Source organism: Lissotriton helveticus, chromosome 3_2, assembly GCF_964261635.1.
Source record: "Lissotriton helveticus chromosome 3_2, aLisHel1.1, whole genome shotgun sequence".
NCBI classification, from domain to species: Eukaryota; Metazoa; Chordata; class Amphibia; order Caudata; family Salamandridae; genus Lissotriton; species Lissotriton helveticus.
This window is the reverse complement of record NC_136062.1, coordinates 321,425,959-321,442,738: the sequence shown is the minus strand read 5'-3', so window position 1 is coordinate 321,442,738 and position 16,780 is coordinate 321,425,959. Positions and strand designations below refer to the sequence as shown.

Genomic DNA, 16,780 nt, shown 5'->3' with positions numbered 1-16,780 from the left:
AATGCTACCATATCCATATACAACAATGGCATCATTCTCATACAAGCCTCGGATAGTAACCTAGCTCTCATAGACGAGATCTTTCCTATTCTTAAAAGAACAGCAAACAGCAAGAGAAATTCCCTACATGATTCAAATCCTTCCATTTTCTCAGAAGACATACAATCTTCACGACCTAATCCACTAACTACTCCAAGGAACCATACCCATCGCCTTACCCTCCTCAACGATTCCCACACGCCCCCTCCAATTGACCTTATCACACCAGGGACCACAGATATAGCTCGGACAGTCACAAACATAGATATTGAGCACCTCACACCCTCTGATACCTACACGTCCCCCACTATTGTCTCTTCCATACCAGGACCCCCGGACACTGTTAGGACAATCTCAGGCATCGACAAGATTCACCTCACCTCCAATGCTCCCCACACGTACCTCTCAGCCCACTCTACCTCTCCAGGGCACTCTGGCTCAATTCGGACAGTCATAAGCGATGATAACGACCGCCATACTGATTTCCTTGACACTCCTACTACCCAACTAGCAGACGAGCCATCTGCTAAACCCCCCCTGACCCGACAATGACTTTGATCCACGGCCAACTCCTAACACCCCAGATGCCCTGCCCATTCTCCCAACCTCTACTTACAGTACCCATACCTCCCCCCACAGGCAGCACCCCCTCCCATGGCAGCTCCTCTCAAGACCATCCCCCACTCCGACCCACCTTCCACCCTCCCTGCTCATCCAATTCCATCAAAAACTAACAAAGATATCCCCACCCAATCCGATACTCAGCTCTCCACGCTAGCTGACTACAATGGAGGAACTAACAATACGGGGGAGCACTGGCCCACACACCTAATTGGGTGCCCTAACCATGACTGGACTGCTCGATTCAACGAGCTAACCCTAGGCCTATCCCAGCTCAAGGATGAGATGAAAAATCTATCCTCAATCACTAATGAACTCCTAAACTTTAATAAAGCCACTAGCACAGCGAACCAAACTAGACAGCACACCAGCAGTTACCTATCCACGACTCCTCATCCAGTCACTATAACACAGAGTAAAATACCTTCCCATTATGACCCGGATCATCCAATGAGATCTAAGGATGGTCTATCTGACAACGACTTACACGACCTTCTCGCCTCATACACAAGTCATCCTGACAATAGCAAGTCCATAGACTGCACCATCCAAGCCATCCGACCCAACCCACACAGAAAACCCACTCACAACCACAGATCGATAATTAGGGAAAACCTCACAAAGGTCAATTTAACTCAATCAACCGTCACTCACCCGATTAGCAAATTAAAGTGTGCTTTAATCAACTGCAGATCGGCTGACAAACATGCTACGGTCATCTATGACCTAATTCTGGACATCATCATCCTCACAGAGACATGGCTAAAGAGTTCCTCTTCTCCCATCCTGGACCTACTGGTCCCCCCTAGTCATGATATATTTTGCAGGGATAGAACAGGGAAACCCGGAGTGTGGATTGCCTGCATCCATCGAAACACCATCACAGTTAAACAATCAGACACCATATACCTATCCTCTTGTGAATATCTTCGTACCAACATCTCGGATGGCAAGGGCATCATCTGCCAACTTCACATAATATACCACGCCCCAGGCGACAATCCAAGGTTCATCGATGAGCTAATGGAAGTCATTACAGTCAATGCCAACTCACAAGTGCCGCAGATTTTTTCTGGGAGATTTCAATCTCCATTGGAGCAATACCGGCGATCACGATGTAAGCAGCCTCAAATCCTTTCTGGCAGCCCAGGAATTATCGCAATTTTGTGACAGCCCAACCCATAACAAGGGGGAGACTTTAGACCTCATCATAGCTAAGAGAAACATCATATCGCTAGAATCCATCTCCCCATGTGACTGGACTGATCATTACAATATCCTCTTCTCCATCAATAGCGAGGTAACGCCAAAAGGAAACCAACCTACAAAATCTAAACAATGGAAAAGGAATATAAGGAATATTGATGCTATTGCCCTGATGTCCCATTGCAATTCCGCCCTGAAACCATCAGCAGATATGGCCGACGTCCAAGATCTCACGGATTTCTACAATGCCACTATGCTTGAAATTCTGGATACCACAGCACCCCTTCAAGAAAAAAATGTCTCCACCAAAATCTCCAAACCATGGTTCAATGAGAATCTTAACTCAGACCGACGCAAATTAAGGCTAGCTGAGCGAGCTTGGAAAGCAACACCTTCCCCTGATCATCTACACCAACTTAGGGCACTGAGAAACACGTACAACAGAAAAATCACAAAAGCTAAAGCAGACTTCTTCAAAACTCAGCTGAGCCATAAACCGTCCTAAAAAGTTATTTGAAATCGTAAAACAACAATCGTACAACTCTGCAAATGTAGTGGAGCTCAGCAACCCGGCTACACCAACTGCGACGAGCTGGCCAAATTCTTCCTAGAAAAGACTAGAACCATAGAAAATGACATTCAATCCAAGAAAGAACCACAACTATCTACTGACCAAGAAAAAATTCTCTACTCACAGATCAAGGACCTTTTCTACCTGCCGACCGGAGTACCAAAGAACAATGCCAACTGGCACTCATTCTCGCCCATCACTGAACAAGAAATCTATAGCACCCTGCTAGCAATCAACCCTGCCAACCATTTCTCCGATCCCTTACCCCCATCTGTATTCAAAATGATCTGTATTGAAAATGATAAAGTCCTCCATTCTACCTCTATGGGCAAAAATTGTCAATGCCTCTCTTAGGCAAGGCTCCATACCGGACTGTCTGAAAATAGGGCAGGTCACACCCATACTAAAGAAAGCCAACTCCCTCCCCACAGACCTCAACAACTTTCGACCTATATCCAGCATCCCCACGCTGGCAAAGTTAATGGAAAAATGTGTACAAATTCAACTCTGCCACCACATCGAGAACTTCAACCTCCTAGATAATCACCAATCCGGTTTCCGTCAAGGTCACAGTACTGAATCAGCCCTCACACACATAATGGATGACATCTTAAAAATGCTGGATCACAATGAATCATGCCTATTGATACTTCTCGACCTATCCTCCGCCTTCGACACGGTTAAACACGACAATCTACTGTCTATACTGGAACGAAGGATGGGCCTAACCGGTCCAGTTTTACAATGGTTTACCTCCTTCCTAAGCAACAGAACCCAAAGAATCAAGCTGAAGCAATCATTCTCTCAACCTTCCTTGGTCACACTAGGAGTCCCACAGGGATCAGCTTTATCACCTATCCTCTTTAATCTTCTCATGGAACCCCTTGCTAATGCACTTAGCTCTGTAAACATTTTATATCATCTATACGTGGACGACACTCAACTTTATTTGAAAATTTCTTCACCAGAGGACTTCATCTCCCTCAACGCCATTCTTCGTAATACCCAAAGTTGGCTCAATGGCAACCACCTCATGCTTAACACCAAAAAAACTGAGTTTCTCTTCATCTCCCCTTCCAATCATGCACCCAACTAAGACTGATGGCTGAAGCATCCTACTTCCTTTGATTGTGCCCCTCACATCATTGACTCCGCAAAATCCCTGGGAATCACCATCGACAAACATTTAAATATGCAGGAACAAATCTACAATACCACCAAAGGAGCCAACTTTCAGTTGAGCATCTTAAGGAAACTTAAACCCTTCCTCCCACAGTCTGATCTAAAAATGGCGGTCCAAGCACTAGTACTACCAAGACTGGACTACGGAAGCACCACTCTCTGCGGTCTTCCTAAATACAAACTAGCACCGCTCAGAGCTTCACTTAATGCGGCGACCAGGCTGGTATCCGGAGTAAAAAGAAATAACCACATCACCCCGGCCCTTAAGGCTCTGAACTGGCTACCATACGAGTCGAGGATACAACTAAAGATCGCCTGCATGACACACAAAGCCTTACACAGCGACACTCCCACCTATTTAGCACAAAAGCTAGAACGGTCGGGAGGTGGCAGACAATTGCGAAGCGCAAGCTCACTTCTCCTAAAACCTCAATCCTTCCACAAAAAGAGAACTGGATGCAGAGCTTTCTCTGGTATCGCACCGAAGATCTGGAACAACCTTCCCCCAGACTTACGCAGAATCCCTTCCTTTACCACCTTCAAAAAAGAAACGAAAATGTCTCTCATGAATAAATTGTCATCCTAAACCTATAACTCCTAGAAGCCTACCTGCCTTTGCTTGTATTCAAACAGCAATGTCTACCTCACCTATATTGTATTATATGCGATCCCCGATTTTTTGTTTAACTTTTGATAATTATTTTCTGTAAAGCCCCCTGACAACCCCATAGACTCTGTCTGCACTCTGCCTCTGCTTTTAATCAAACAGCAATGTCTACCTCACTTGTATTGTAATATGTACGATTCACAACTGTACGTATAACTTGTGATAATCAGGTACTGTAAAGCGCTCTGATACCCCCGTGGGTCATGTCCGCGCTATATAAAACTTTATAAATAAATAAAAAAATTAAAAATATCTTGTTGTTCTTCTCATAATTTCGAAACACCCAAGTACAGAACCTCAAAGACAGTCCTTTTCTTGTTCTGCCACCTCAAACTGCAGCTCTCTGTCCCATGACCTCAGAACTCTTGACACTTCTCACCACCTTCCGGAAACAACTTAAGGCTCAACTTTTCAGGCAATACATACTCCAGTATCCTAGAGAAATTCAAACACTGTCAGCAAATTATACATTAATCATCATCGTTCGCTACCTTGTTAATTGGTAAGATTTTTGACTCCCTGACCCATCTTGATGTAATCCTTCTTTGCTCTTGAAGACATTGTAAACCACTGTCATTTAAGTGAGGTCCTAGTTATGCTGCATGCATAAGATAATAAATGTTAAAACAACTCTTGCTGGGTGCCGGTTTAGTGAGTGATTACATTTATAATACCTTGCATTACATAAAAAGCTTTACCTAAATCTCCTTTCCCATCACATTAGTGACCAGCCTGGACAGAAAGAAAGGTTTGAGAACCAATCACTTCATATATTTCATCTGTAAAATATTTGAAAAATGTGTTGCATTGAATCAGTTCCTTAACTAGCGCTATTACCAGCATCGTGAATTCTCTGATTTTGACCACTCATTGAACTTGAAAATGCTGAAAAAGCAATTTTTCAACTATACCTGAAGTTACTTCAGAGACGCACATAGGGCCAGATGTAGGTAATTCCGATTTACCGACTCTTAAATACCGACTCATACCGAATCGGTATTTAAGAGTCGGTAAATTGGAAGGAGGCAGATGTAGGTAAAAAATTACCGAATCTGTAAGAGTCGGTATTTAACGATTCTGTAAATACCGATTCTGTATTTCCCATTGATTCCTATGGGCCTTGAAGCCCATAGGAATCAATGGGAAATACAGAATCGGTATTTACAGAATCGGTAAATACCGAATTCTGCAAGGGTGCAGGGGGTGTCACTTTGACACCCTCTAGCACCCCAAGTACAGGCTAGTGTGACATGTGGCACACATACATGCCCTAAGGGCATGTCTGTGTGTCACATTGCACAGGTGGGCATGCAGAGATGTGCATGCACACCTGAATTCGGTATTTTACCACCCAATAGGATTGGGTGGTAAAATACAGACTCTGAAGGGCCTGTGGCACTCTTAGGAGTGTCACCTACATATGGATTTACAGAATCGGTATGTTTACCGATTCGGTAAAATACCGAAGTGGTAAATTTACCGAATCGGTAAATATACCGATTCTGTAAATAACTGCCCACCTACATCTCAAAAGCCAAATACCGGTCGGTAACGGCCGAATTCGGCCGTTACCGACCGGTATTTGGCTACCTACATCTGGCCCATAGTGCTTAATTTGAACCGATTGCTGCTGGTGGCTGGCACTGGTACTTATTTTTGGGGACAGGGCACTTATTTTTCACATCAGTTATTTCCCTAGAGCAAGAGAGGGAAAAACAAACAAAACAGAAAGATGGAAGAAGAGAAAGATGGATAAAATGTCAAAAAAAGAGAAAGCAGGAACTTGCAAGAGTGAGATAATGGGGCAGGAAGTGTCAGGTAGTGAATGAAAGAGGTCCGAGGTGGATTTAGGCTACCAGCTTTTAGGGCATATGTACAAGCCCCTATGGCCACGGGAACATCACCTTTTGTGACGTTCCCGTGGCGTTAGGGGCTTTGCCTTCTGTACATGGCAGCTTTAAGCCACTTAACGTGGCTAACGCTGCCTTGTACATAAGGCACCCTTTCACACTATGTTTAGTGTCAAAGGGGCATGCAATGGGTGTTGTGGTGGGTGTTCCACCATAACACCCATTGTATTTGAAGCTGCCCCCTATGTACAAGGGTGGCGTACATAGGAGGCAGTGCCAAAATTAAGACCAGGAAAATCCTAGTCTTAAATTGGCGATATGAGGAGAAATGCATTATTTCTCCTTGTTTTTGCTTTTTCCATGTGTGCTTCCTTGTGCAGCACACATGGAAAAAACAAAATGCCATGGTTTGTTTATGTACAGGAAGGAGTCCCTTCCTGTATATAAAAAAATCTTTGCTATTGCCATCTGTCAGTTTTCTTTTCTATCATAATTCATCTATTGTACCTTTGTCATTTTCATAGTCTAACTGTACTACCTCTCACAGTTTATAGAATACGTAACTTCACTGTACTGCTCGATTTCTCCATATTTGTGTGTAATACTAATGTTTCATGTAAATCCCGCTAATGCCCCTCAGAGCAGTAAGTCATTAAAGAAATAAACAAATGTGATATGGTGATAATCACAAAACAATCAGACATAAATCTGAAGCATGTACAACATACTGTTTAATGTGTTCTGTTTTTCTTTTATAGGTTGGATGATAACAAGCAGGTCTTTCGCATCAATTTTAATAATGCAACAAGAGATTCTATCTTCGACATACCAATTGAAGAAGTTCAACCATTTTATTCAGCTTTGAAGGAGTTTGTTAATCTCATGAATGTACCAGACAATATATTCTGTTACAAGATGAAACCTGGTAATTATTAGGGTCGCTTAAAAAGCTTGTGTCTTCTGCATTTCGAGAGTTGTTTTTTTTACTTCTTCACTATTATCTTAATTTTAGTAAAGGATCATTCTTTTTTTTCGGTCTGACTTGGCAGCTACATCTGCCCTGATAGCTCATGTCCATAGTATAAATATATCACAAAATCGCACTAGAAAGAATACAGGCAAAGGAGCTATGGGACATCCCCCTTGAACAATGAGGCAGTTTGGATCAGCTCCATCAGTTGGTTTACAATGTCCTTCTGTGAGCAAAAGCAGCTGCTCACATGTGTCGTAAATTGGAATTTATTTTCCAGTGGAGAAATCCTTTCCCCTACATCCTCACCAACTTTTGAGGGATTCTCTGTCTTACTTTTCATGAGAGGGGTCTACTTTTACCCTTGTCAGGACTAAATGTCTGACCATTTCCAGAGTCGGACTGCCTCAGAGGTCAGTTTCTGAATACCCAAAAATGCATATGATGTGGGTGGTCTCACACTTCCAAGACTTAACCATTGTGTGACCTTCACTTCCAACCCACATTAGGAGAACTACTCCTTCGAAGCCCCTGGGTGTGTAAATCCATTTACAAACACAAAAACAGGATTTGTGAAAGACTAAAGTCATTATGCACTTATGAAAGAATAGGGCCTCACAAGTGCAGTTGGGTCCATTCTTTAATTAGTGCTTCTGCTATTATATATATTTTTGCTTTCTATTTCAATGTATAGGTATTCATGTGTAACAATTTTCGGTCTGTAAATTACATATGTTTACTTTGAGTTTATTTTCATAGTTAAAATAGGTTTAACAGCAGGAAGGACATTAGTGAACCAATCATTTAAAATAGGAAACTACATAAACTCAATTTGTTAAAAAAACCAAGAATCAAACTATTCTCTTGTTCACAGATATAGAATTACAATGTAAGTATGGTAAAATACATACAAAACCATGTAATCGTTTATATATATGTTGCACGTTTGTCACACTCTCTCAAAGGGAATTTTTGCAAATCAGAACATACTACATTGCTATGAGAAAAATGCACTATGGTTGGCATTAATTTAAAACTAATAAAATTGGTAAAGATATACATTATCTTGGCCTAAATTCAATATATAATAGGTAAAAGAAGAACCAGTGCATTTTGAGTTCAAGTTTATACTGACTTATCCCCAGTGCTGACTCAGCAAGTGAAAAATGTAACGAGCGCAATACATCATGGGGTAAATTCATGGGATCTTCACTCACTATTCACCCACTTTCAGGGAAAAGGAAACTGATGAAAAATAACCCAAATTCATAGAAAAATGAATTCAACTTCAAACTACAACTACAAAAAAGAGTTAACAAGAGGGGAGGGCGAAGGAAGAACCAAAGCAAGTCAAGGAGCGGAGATGGGAGTATCGGGGTTCCTCTCATCAAGGACAGTCGATAAGTCAACGTGAAAGGAAAATCAATACAAATAAGAAAGGCTATGTGTTCATCAGTGATAAAACTGACTCAATGAGTTAGAAACTTCATGAGTTAATAAAGAAAATGCTATCATTCATGAGTTCTCGGCAAACTGGTAAATCTAATGTCCACTAAAAAGCGGAGAGTCCTAAGGTCCTTGACGTAAAGCTGACAAAAGTCAGATACACCTGCCATTTAAAAGCCATGTAAACCATAAAAGAGGTCTTGCAGAATTGTAAACAGTCTCTCTGCTAGGCTCAGATTTTGTAGCAAGGGATTTACTGTACATTAGCTGTACAATATTGCTTTAATAATTTTTTAATAAGATTTGTAGTGCTGTTTAGCTAGCAGTAGTAACATACTTTATTGCATTAATCATTTGATTACAATAATAGAGAATAAGCAGGCATAAAAAATAGAATTAAAAAATAACATAATTTCTGTGCGTGGTATCCAATAAAATACATATATAGATCATGCTACCTGTTTTTGCATCTATATATATATACATATAGTAAAAGCTGTCTAAACATGTAGGGGTCCATTAGGATGGCGAGCGGACTTTGTCAGCCCGCCATCCCCGTGTAAAACGGGACCGCCCGCCATCGGAGCGGTGGTCCCGCCTTGGGCATTAGGATGCGTCCGCCCGCCACACTGGTAAAATGGTACTGGTAAAAAGGCACATTGTGTATTTCAAAGCACAACATGGCAGGAACCGCGCGGTGCCTGCCATGTTGCACTTTGAAATGCAGGGTGGAACCATAGGTACCCCCCATGTGCACCCCTCACCCCCCCTGAGTCCCAGGGAGCCCGCAACAGGCCCCCGCAGGGAGTCTCTGCATGCCTTTCCCTGGTGGCATTGCCGCCACGGAAAGGCATTCCTCAAAGCTCATCATAATATGGCTGGCGGTGTCTAATAGACACCGCCACCATATTAAACGTTTTACGCCCTGGTTGATCTCTCCGTCCGCCGCGGTCCCCCCGCCATACTAATATGGCGGGAGGGAAATGGGTGGCGGGCGGCAAACGATGTTGGGCGCATTGCCAACGCCCGCATGGCAGTGGCGATCCACCGGACATCCTAATGGGCCCCTCAATGTTTTATAGGCATGTTCTAAAAACTGAACTATCCTTCTAATTGCACTTTCCCCTGTGAGCCTTAAACAATAACGTACAGCCTCCGTTGTTGTTATTATTTTTGCATTATTAAACACGGGGCGTAAATATGTCCTCCGTACAGGCAAAAGCCTCGGGCAGATGCATATTAAATGTTCAAGAGGTCCTTGCCGATTCCACAAAGCCGACATACCTGTGTATCTCTGAGAGCCTGATTCCAAGTCCCTTCGAACTCCCCCTATCGGAATATAAAATAGTCTAAACCTTAGGTATTTCCATTTAATGTAACTGTTCAGATTCCATCCCAAGTATTCTTGAGCCGGCAAGGTATATGTATCGATTATAAGCCTGTATGTTTATGTTTCCCGGCTTGTCAAAGATCTAAATTCCACTGTTTTAACTTTAGTGTTTTACGTATTACATGTTTTCGCACATCCCTGGTCATTCGCCCCATCGCCTGTATATCAGGCAGATCATAGGAGTCTATTTCCATCATTATACTAGATATTTGCAGATCTCTTACTTTTTTACTACGGAGTTCTTCCATTATTAGATGTTTCAGTGTGCATGAATCAGTCTTAGCACAGTCAATAATATAGTTAACACAACTATTCTTATGCAACATTTCCTTAGATTTTAGGCCAAATTCCAACCGTATCATACATTGTGGCGTAGCCTGTTGTAGATGGAGTATGGTGCGTACACATTTCATAAAATATTTTTGAAGCTTAAAGATAACTTTCTTGTTCATGGCAGGAGATGCATACCAATAAAACTGAATGATTTTCATTTGTAAAGCTTTTAGTAATGGAATTATTGCATTCCCTCCGAACATTTTTATGAATCTCGCGATTGATTTTGTAATAGTTATAGATCTTACACTTTTACTAACCATATGGTTTAACCATGATAACTTTTTGTCAAATGTTACACCGAGGTAGTTATATTGGTCCACTACCTCGTTTGGATTTTCTCCTAAAGTCCACATTTTTGATTATGTTGACTGTCCAAACGTCACAATTTTTGTTTTAGACAAATTAGCTATCAAACCATTCACTTTGTTATATGTGTATAGTTGATTCAGTTGGTGCTGTAATCCATTAGGAGTTAAGGATAAAATTACTAAATCATCTGCATATGCTAGGAATGGTATTTTTTTGTCACCTAATTTAGGTGCCGCACGCATATCTGAACTTAACACCAAATCTATATCTGCAATATACAAATAAAATAGCAGCAGGGCGAGGAAACTGCTTTGCTTAAGACCTTGTCAAATGCTGTGGAATAATTCACAAAGCAGGCGTATCACCTATCTTCCGCAAGCTTGCCTTTTTTCCTATCACGGCCAATGAAACAATATTATTGAGTGTCGATGCTTCGCTTCACAAACAATTTCCCTTCAAAATGCAACAATGCTATTAGTCTGTAGCTGGACAGATCATCTTTTGGGCCTCGCTTGTAAATTGGATGGACAATCGCTTCTTTCCAGGTAGATGGTATCATTCCACATTTAATTACCTGTGAAAACAGCTGTTTTAACATCGCACTCCAAAATGTTATGTTGAACTTTATTAAGCCTATAGGGATAACATTGGTTCCTGCTGCCTTGGATGAGCAAAAACTCTTTATTAGTTTGACAATTTCATCTTCGGTTATTTCTGCGAATGAAATATCCGCATTAGATGTCGTATATTCAAATATAACAGATGATTTATATCAAGGTTTTATGTGACTTTCCCACTTATTGCTTGAGACAAAAAAGTAATCTGGCTGTTTATATGGATTTGTGCCATGAGCCACCAGGGACCAAAATGCTTGCTCGTTCCTAGTCGATATAGCATGATATAATTAGCATAGGCGGTGTCCACACTATCCCGCTTTATCTGTAAATTCCTCTTCTTGAATTCTTTCTTTATGCCTTGTATTTTCATATTGCGCTCATTTGAGATTGGAAGTTTTAAGATATGTGTCATCTTCTTCCGAAAGATTCTCTTTGATTCAGTTAATTCTGAAGTCTTCGATACGTTAAGGTTTGATCTCGGCTCCTGTATACTTGCGACAAGACTGGATAATATATTTGTTAAAATAGGGATTGCCAGGCAACAAGTCAACAAAGTCATTTGTATATTTAAGAGAAGTACCAATCTTTTTTGCCTTGTTTTGTAAAGGACCTTTCATACACCCACTCCCACACAACCTTTAACAGACCCATAGCAGTGCTTACACGTAACCATGGGCATAGTTTGCGTAGTAGCACTAAACGTAGCTGCCCGTAGTATACTATGAACTACATGTAGTACTGCGTAGCATAGCTGATGGCACTGTGTACTTGTCTGCACTGTGAAATAATTGCAAATGGCATCTTGCACAGTGCCAGTTGTTATAAAATGAGTATCTCTATCTTTATACCCCTACCCTAGGTTAGGGGGGGGCACCAAAATCATCACCTCTCTCATTGCCTAATGTTTTCATTGAAAAAGTTCACTTTTGTGAATTGGTTATAAGCCTTTTAGCATGTAAAATTGCTTTATTATAGCATCCGAGGATGGTGTTGATTTATCTGCTACGCTACATGATTAAGCACAGATTTTGTACTGTGCTACGTGCAATTTGCGGAGTGCAAATTAGTACAAACCACGTAAGCTCCGTTAGCATAGCGTAGTACTATGTCCGGGGTTACTTACACACTGATGTATAGATCTACATACATATCTACTCACTGACCCCATACAGCCACTCTTGCACCCACTCACTCACTAATACTGCTACTGATATATCCACTCATACACCCATACAGCCAATCACACACTGAGTCAGTCACACAAAGAGCTACTCACACACCTAGTCACTCACCCACACAGTCAATCAAACAACCACTCACTCACCTATATAGTTAATCATATACCCCATCTTTCACCTATATTGCCATTCACATGCCCAGTTACTCACCCATACACCACTGACACATCCACTCACTCAACCACACAGCCATACACACACTCACTGACCCATACAGCTCCTCACACACACTTACTAACCCATACAGCCACTGGCTCACCCACTCACTCATCCATACAGGCAGTCACACAACCCCTCATCCATCCACACAAACACTTTGTCCGGGTACGATCTCACTTGTGGGTGCCTTGGTCCCACCCAGGGCATCCACTCCATTGGGGACCGTGGGGGGAGGCTGAATAAATTAAATGCTAAATTATAGCTGCGTGTTGTGGGGTTTATAGAGGTGTAGGGTGGGGAATATGTATGTTTAATGAATTAATAATTAGTTGTTAATTAATATTAATTAATTGACAATTAATTATGGCAATTGTGTAATTCATCTTAGGTGTGGGTGGTGGAGGTTATAGAGATAAAGGGTGAGAAGTAATTTATGTTTATTTAATAATTATTTGTTAATGAATATGAATTAATTGACAATTAAATATTGAAATTGTGTAATTAATTTTAGTTGTGGGGTTTATAGGGGTAAAGGGTGGGTAGTAATTTATTTTTAATTCATTATTAGTTGGCTGATAATTAAAATTAATTAATTGATAATTAATTAGGGTAATAGTTTAATTATTTTTTGAGTTTATAGGGGTTAAGAGTGGGGAGTACATTATTTTTACTTACTTTATAATTAGCTGTAAAATTCTATTAGTTATTTAATTGTTTTTTCAATTGTGTAATTATTTTTTTACACTTTAATTTTGATTGTGGGATGTGGGGATTAAAGATGTAACGGGTGGGAATTTAATTACATTTTATGTGTTTTAATTTGGTTTTTAATTAATAATATTTGTTGAATTGATAATTAATTATGTTAATATTGGAAAAACATTTTTTTATTTGGGTTTTGAGTTGTGTGGTGTTATTGGTAGGAAGTAAATAAACTAAATGTACGTAATAATTACTGTTTTTGTTAATAAATAATTTCTACATAAGAATATTTTTTGTTTGAAAATTATTTATTTTATTTACTATAATTTTTCTACATATTTGTGATGTGTATTTAACACTATAATATGTTTTTATGTTTTTTAATTTGTAATACTTAATATATTTGTATTTTAATGTTAAACATATATATATATATATATATTTTTTTTTTTATTTTTTTTTTATTTTGTTGGTGATATTTTGTTTGTTTTTAATTTGGAACTGACTCGAGTGAGAATAATAAATGTGACCCCTCCTTAATCGAACACTTCCCCACTGTTGCAGTCACTGGAGTGGGAATAATAAATGGTATCCCTCCGCTATCCAACACTTTCTCTATTGATGCACTGACTGGAGAGTGAATAGTACATTTAATCCCTCCGCTATACAACACTTTCCCTACTGTTGCACTCACTGGAGTGGGAATAGTAATTTTTACCCCACGTACATATATATATAATTTTTAAATTATAAAATACATGAAAATCATTAGTTTATTAATTGTTTTAAAGTAAAACAAATATATATATATATATATATATATATATATATATATATATATATATATAAAACGCGTTTCAGAGCCGGGAGGCTCCTTCATCAGAGGATGGCACTGCTTCTGACTGACAAGTTCGCACAGGTGCCATTAACTGCATGCTCATATTTTACCCATGTGATTACCCATGTGACCCACGTGACACTCACAGGTGAGTCTGTATTCTGGCATGCTGGAACCTGTAGTTTGATAAATGCGAAGAGGTTTCCCCAAGTGGGTGCAGTTCGAAACAGTGTATTTTCTTATTGAATTAAAATCCAAGTGGACTGGAATGAAACTGCCAGCTCCCTTTCATTCTCCTCAACTGTGCCGCAAGATCCGATTCTCAGTGACCTCTTGCCCCTGTGCTGTTTGCTGTTTGGGGTTGGCCCTCAGTGGTTACTTGTTGCCAATGAAAGGAGAAAAAGGACTTTGCTGTTTGCTTTGTCATCTCGAGGAAGATCGCAAAGGGCTTAAAATTGAGCTTATCTCCTGTCTGAAGTCTCCGGGACACAAAGACTTCACCACCAGCTCTCCTGAATCTCCTTGCTGAGAAATCCAACCAGCAAAGAGGTGCCTGCTTCTGTTTAGGACCTCTAGAGACTGTTTGTTGTTGGGAGCTGGAAGATAGTCACAACGAGGAAGAAACATGTCACATCCACACCGATTCCCGATGCATCACCGAGTCACAGAGAAGATGCGTGCTGCATCCGCACCTGGTCCCGACGCTTTCGCGAGCACCGGAGAAGAAGCGGGCCACATCCACACCAAGTTCCCCACGCAGCGCCAAGAAGATTGTCGCAGCACCAGCCATGCGGCTGCAAACGTTCACGCATCGTCCTGAATGTCGCATCGCATCAAGCCGCCATTTCGCTGCATCGCAACTGATCGTCGGCACACATTGAGGCGCCATCTTGTTGCATCATAACAGGAACGCAGTAAGAAACGGACACATCCCCTCCTCTCCAGTAAGGAACAGATGCATCGCCTCCCCTGCAGTCAGGAACAGCTGCACCACCTCCCCTGCAGTAAGGAACTGACGCATCGCCTTCCCTGCGACCCCATTTGTTTATTTTGCGTGACGCATCTCAGGTACTCTGTTGGAAAAGTGTTGCTTTACATCTTGCTCGAACTAAACTATTTCTACCATTTGGAAGTCTTATTTTCGGATACCCTATTGTGGATTGTTGTCGTTTTGGACTTGTTTAGATAAAGATTACTTATTTTTCTAAACTGGTGATCAGTCCATTTGTAGTGTCTTCACTGTGTTACTGTATGTGTTCACAAATGCTTTACACACTGCCTCTGAGATAAGCCTGTCTGCTCGTGCCAAGCTACCATGGGGGTGAGCAGGGGTTATTTTGGAAGTGTATCCCCCTTTCCCTGCCCAGAAGCAAGGGTCCCTATTTGGACAAAGGTGCAAACCATTGCCAACTAGAGACCCCCATTTCTAACAGTTACTGATTGGGAAATGCATTGGTGTCATCCCGTAGTTGGAACTAGGCACTTTTAAGCCTACATCCCTGCCCTCGGAGTGAGAACCAACTGTTTTCCCATCTGCATTCAGCGCTACCAATCTAAGGAAGAAAAGACCTCCACTTCTCTGAGTGCCTGGACATGGAACATCTTGTCCACAGCCTGGAAATCCTCCTCCCATTTTGTTTAACACCACATCATGTGCTGTAGAGTTCTGGTACCCACAACCTTCAACAGCTATCTGACCCCAGTCTGTCCTACAAGGGCTGATTGCAGTCATGTGGTGCAAATACATAGTGTCTTTGCAAATTCTTTCCTACAATTCTCACTTCAAGCAGGTTTGTGAATCTGCTTGTAAATCATTCGCCGCTGAGTCTCTCTCACTGGACCCCCTCCTATCTCCTCTGACCAGATCACTTCTCTGGATGCGAGTCAGTCTTAAATAATATGTGGTTATAGTGCCCCCTTCACCTTATCCATTCCTCATCACTATTGTGATTCAAAAAATCTTTATTAGATTTTATAACATAAGCAGAAAGGGCAAAGCAAAATAATTACATGTATATGAAAGTACATTATTCCTTGTGTTCCAAGTATGAACACGGGATACAGAAGTACACTATTGTGGTCTCTTAAAGCCCTTCCTTTCACTGTGTGGTGTAGTGCCAATGTTGAACCTGAAAGTAGGAGAATCTCTCTGACTCAGGACAATGTTACTGTCTCTTAAATTCCTCAAATTATTTAATAACATCCCAGCTACGCTTTTTTTTCGAAGCTAGAGTGAAATTAGGGTTGCAGAAAATATATTTGCACAAATAGCAGCATTTAAGAGGAGAAACCGAGTTTGCCCCCATAAATGAATGTATTCACAAAAATCTGAATCTGCAATTACGATGGGAAGTTCAAGTGTAAATCGGTTTATATGAGTGGATAGGTGGATTCCATGGCAGTACACATGTAACACGTGCACCCCCACATATCGTCAGGTTTGTTTGTATTCCCAACACCTTTACATTCATTTCCCCAACTGAAAATTGTCAGTGGATTGTTCCTCTCAAAATGGGGTGGGAAAGGGAAGGTAAGAGCCCTAAAATTGGCTTTGATGAATTGGTAGTGGTGTAGTTTCACATCAACATTTTAAATGTAGGTCACTCATTACATCATTGCATCAACACCCCTGCTTTGTT

At 41.0% G+C, this 16,780-nt stretch overlaps 1 protein-coding gene across 1 annotated transcript in view; it reads left to right on the top strand.

The window, feature by feature from the left end:
• Nucleotides 1-16,780, top strand: part of BBOX1 (gamma-butyrobetaine hydroxylase 1) — a 607,727-nt gene that overhangs the window by 587,541 nt on the left and 3,406 nt on the right. Inside the window, exon 7 of the mRNA XM_078684208.1 lies at nucleotides 6,895-7,061. Coding sequence (XP_078540334.1) covers nucleotides 6,895-7,061 — 167 coding nt within the window. The remainder of the gene's footprint in view (nucleotides 1-6,894; nucleotides 7,062-16,780) is intronic.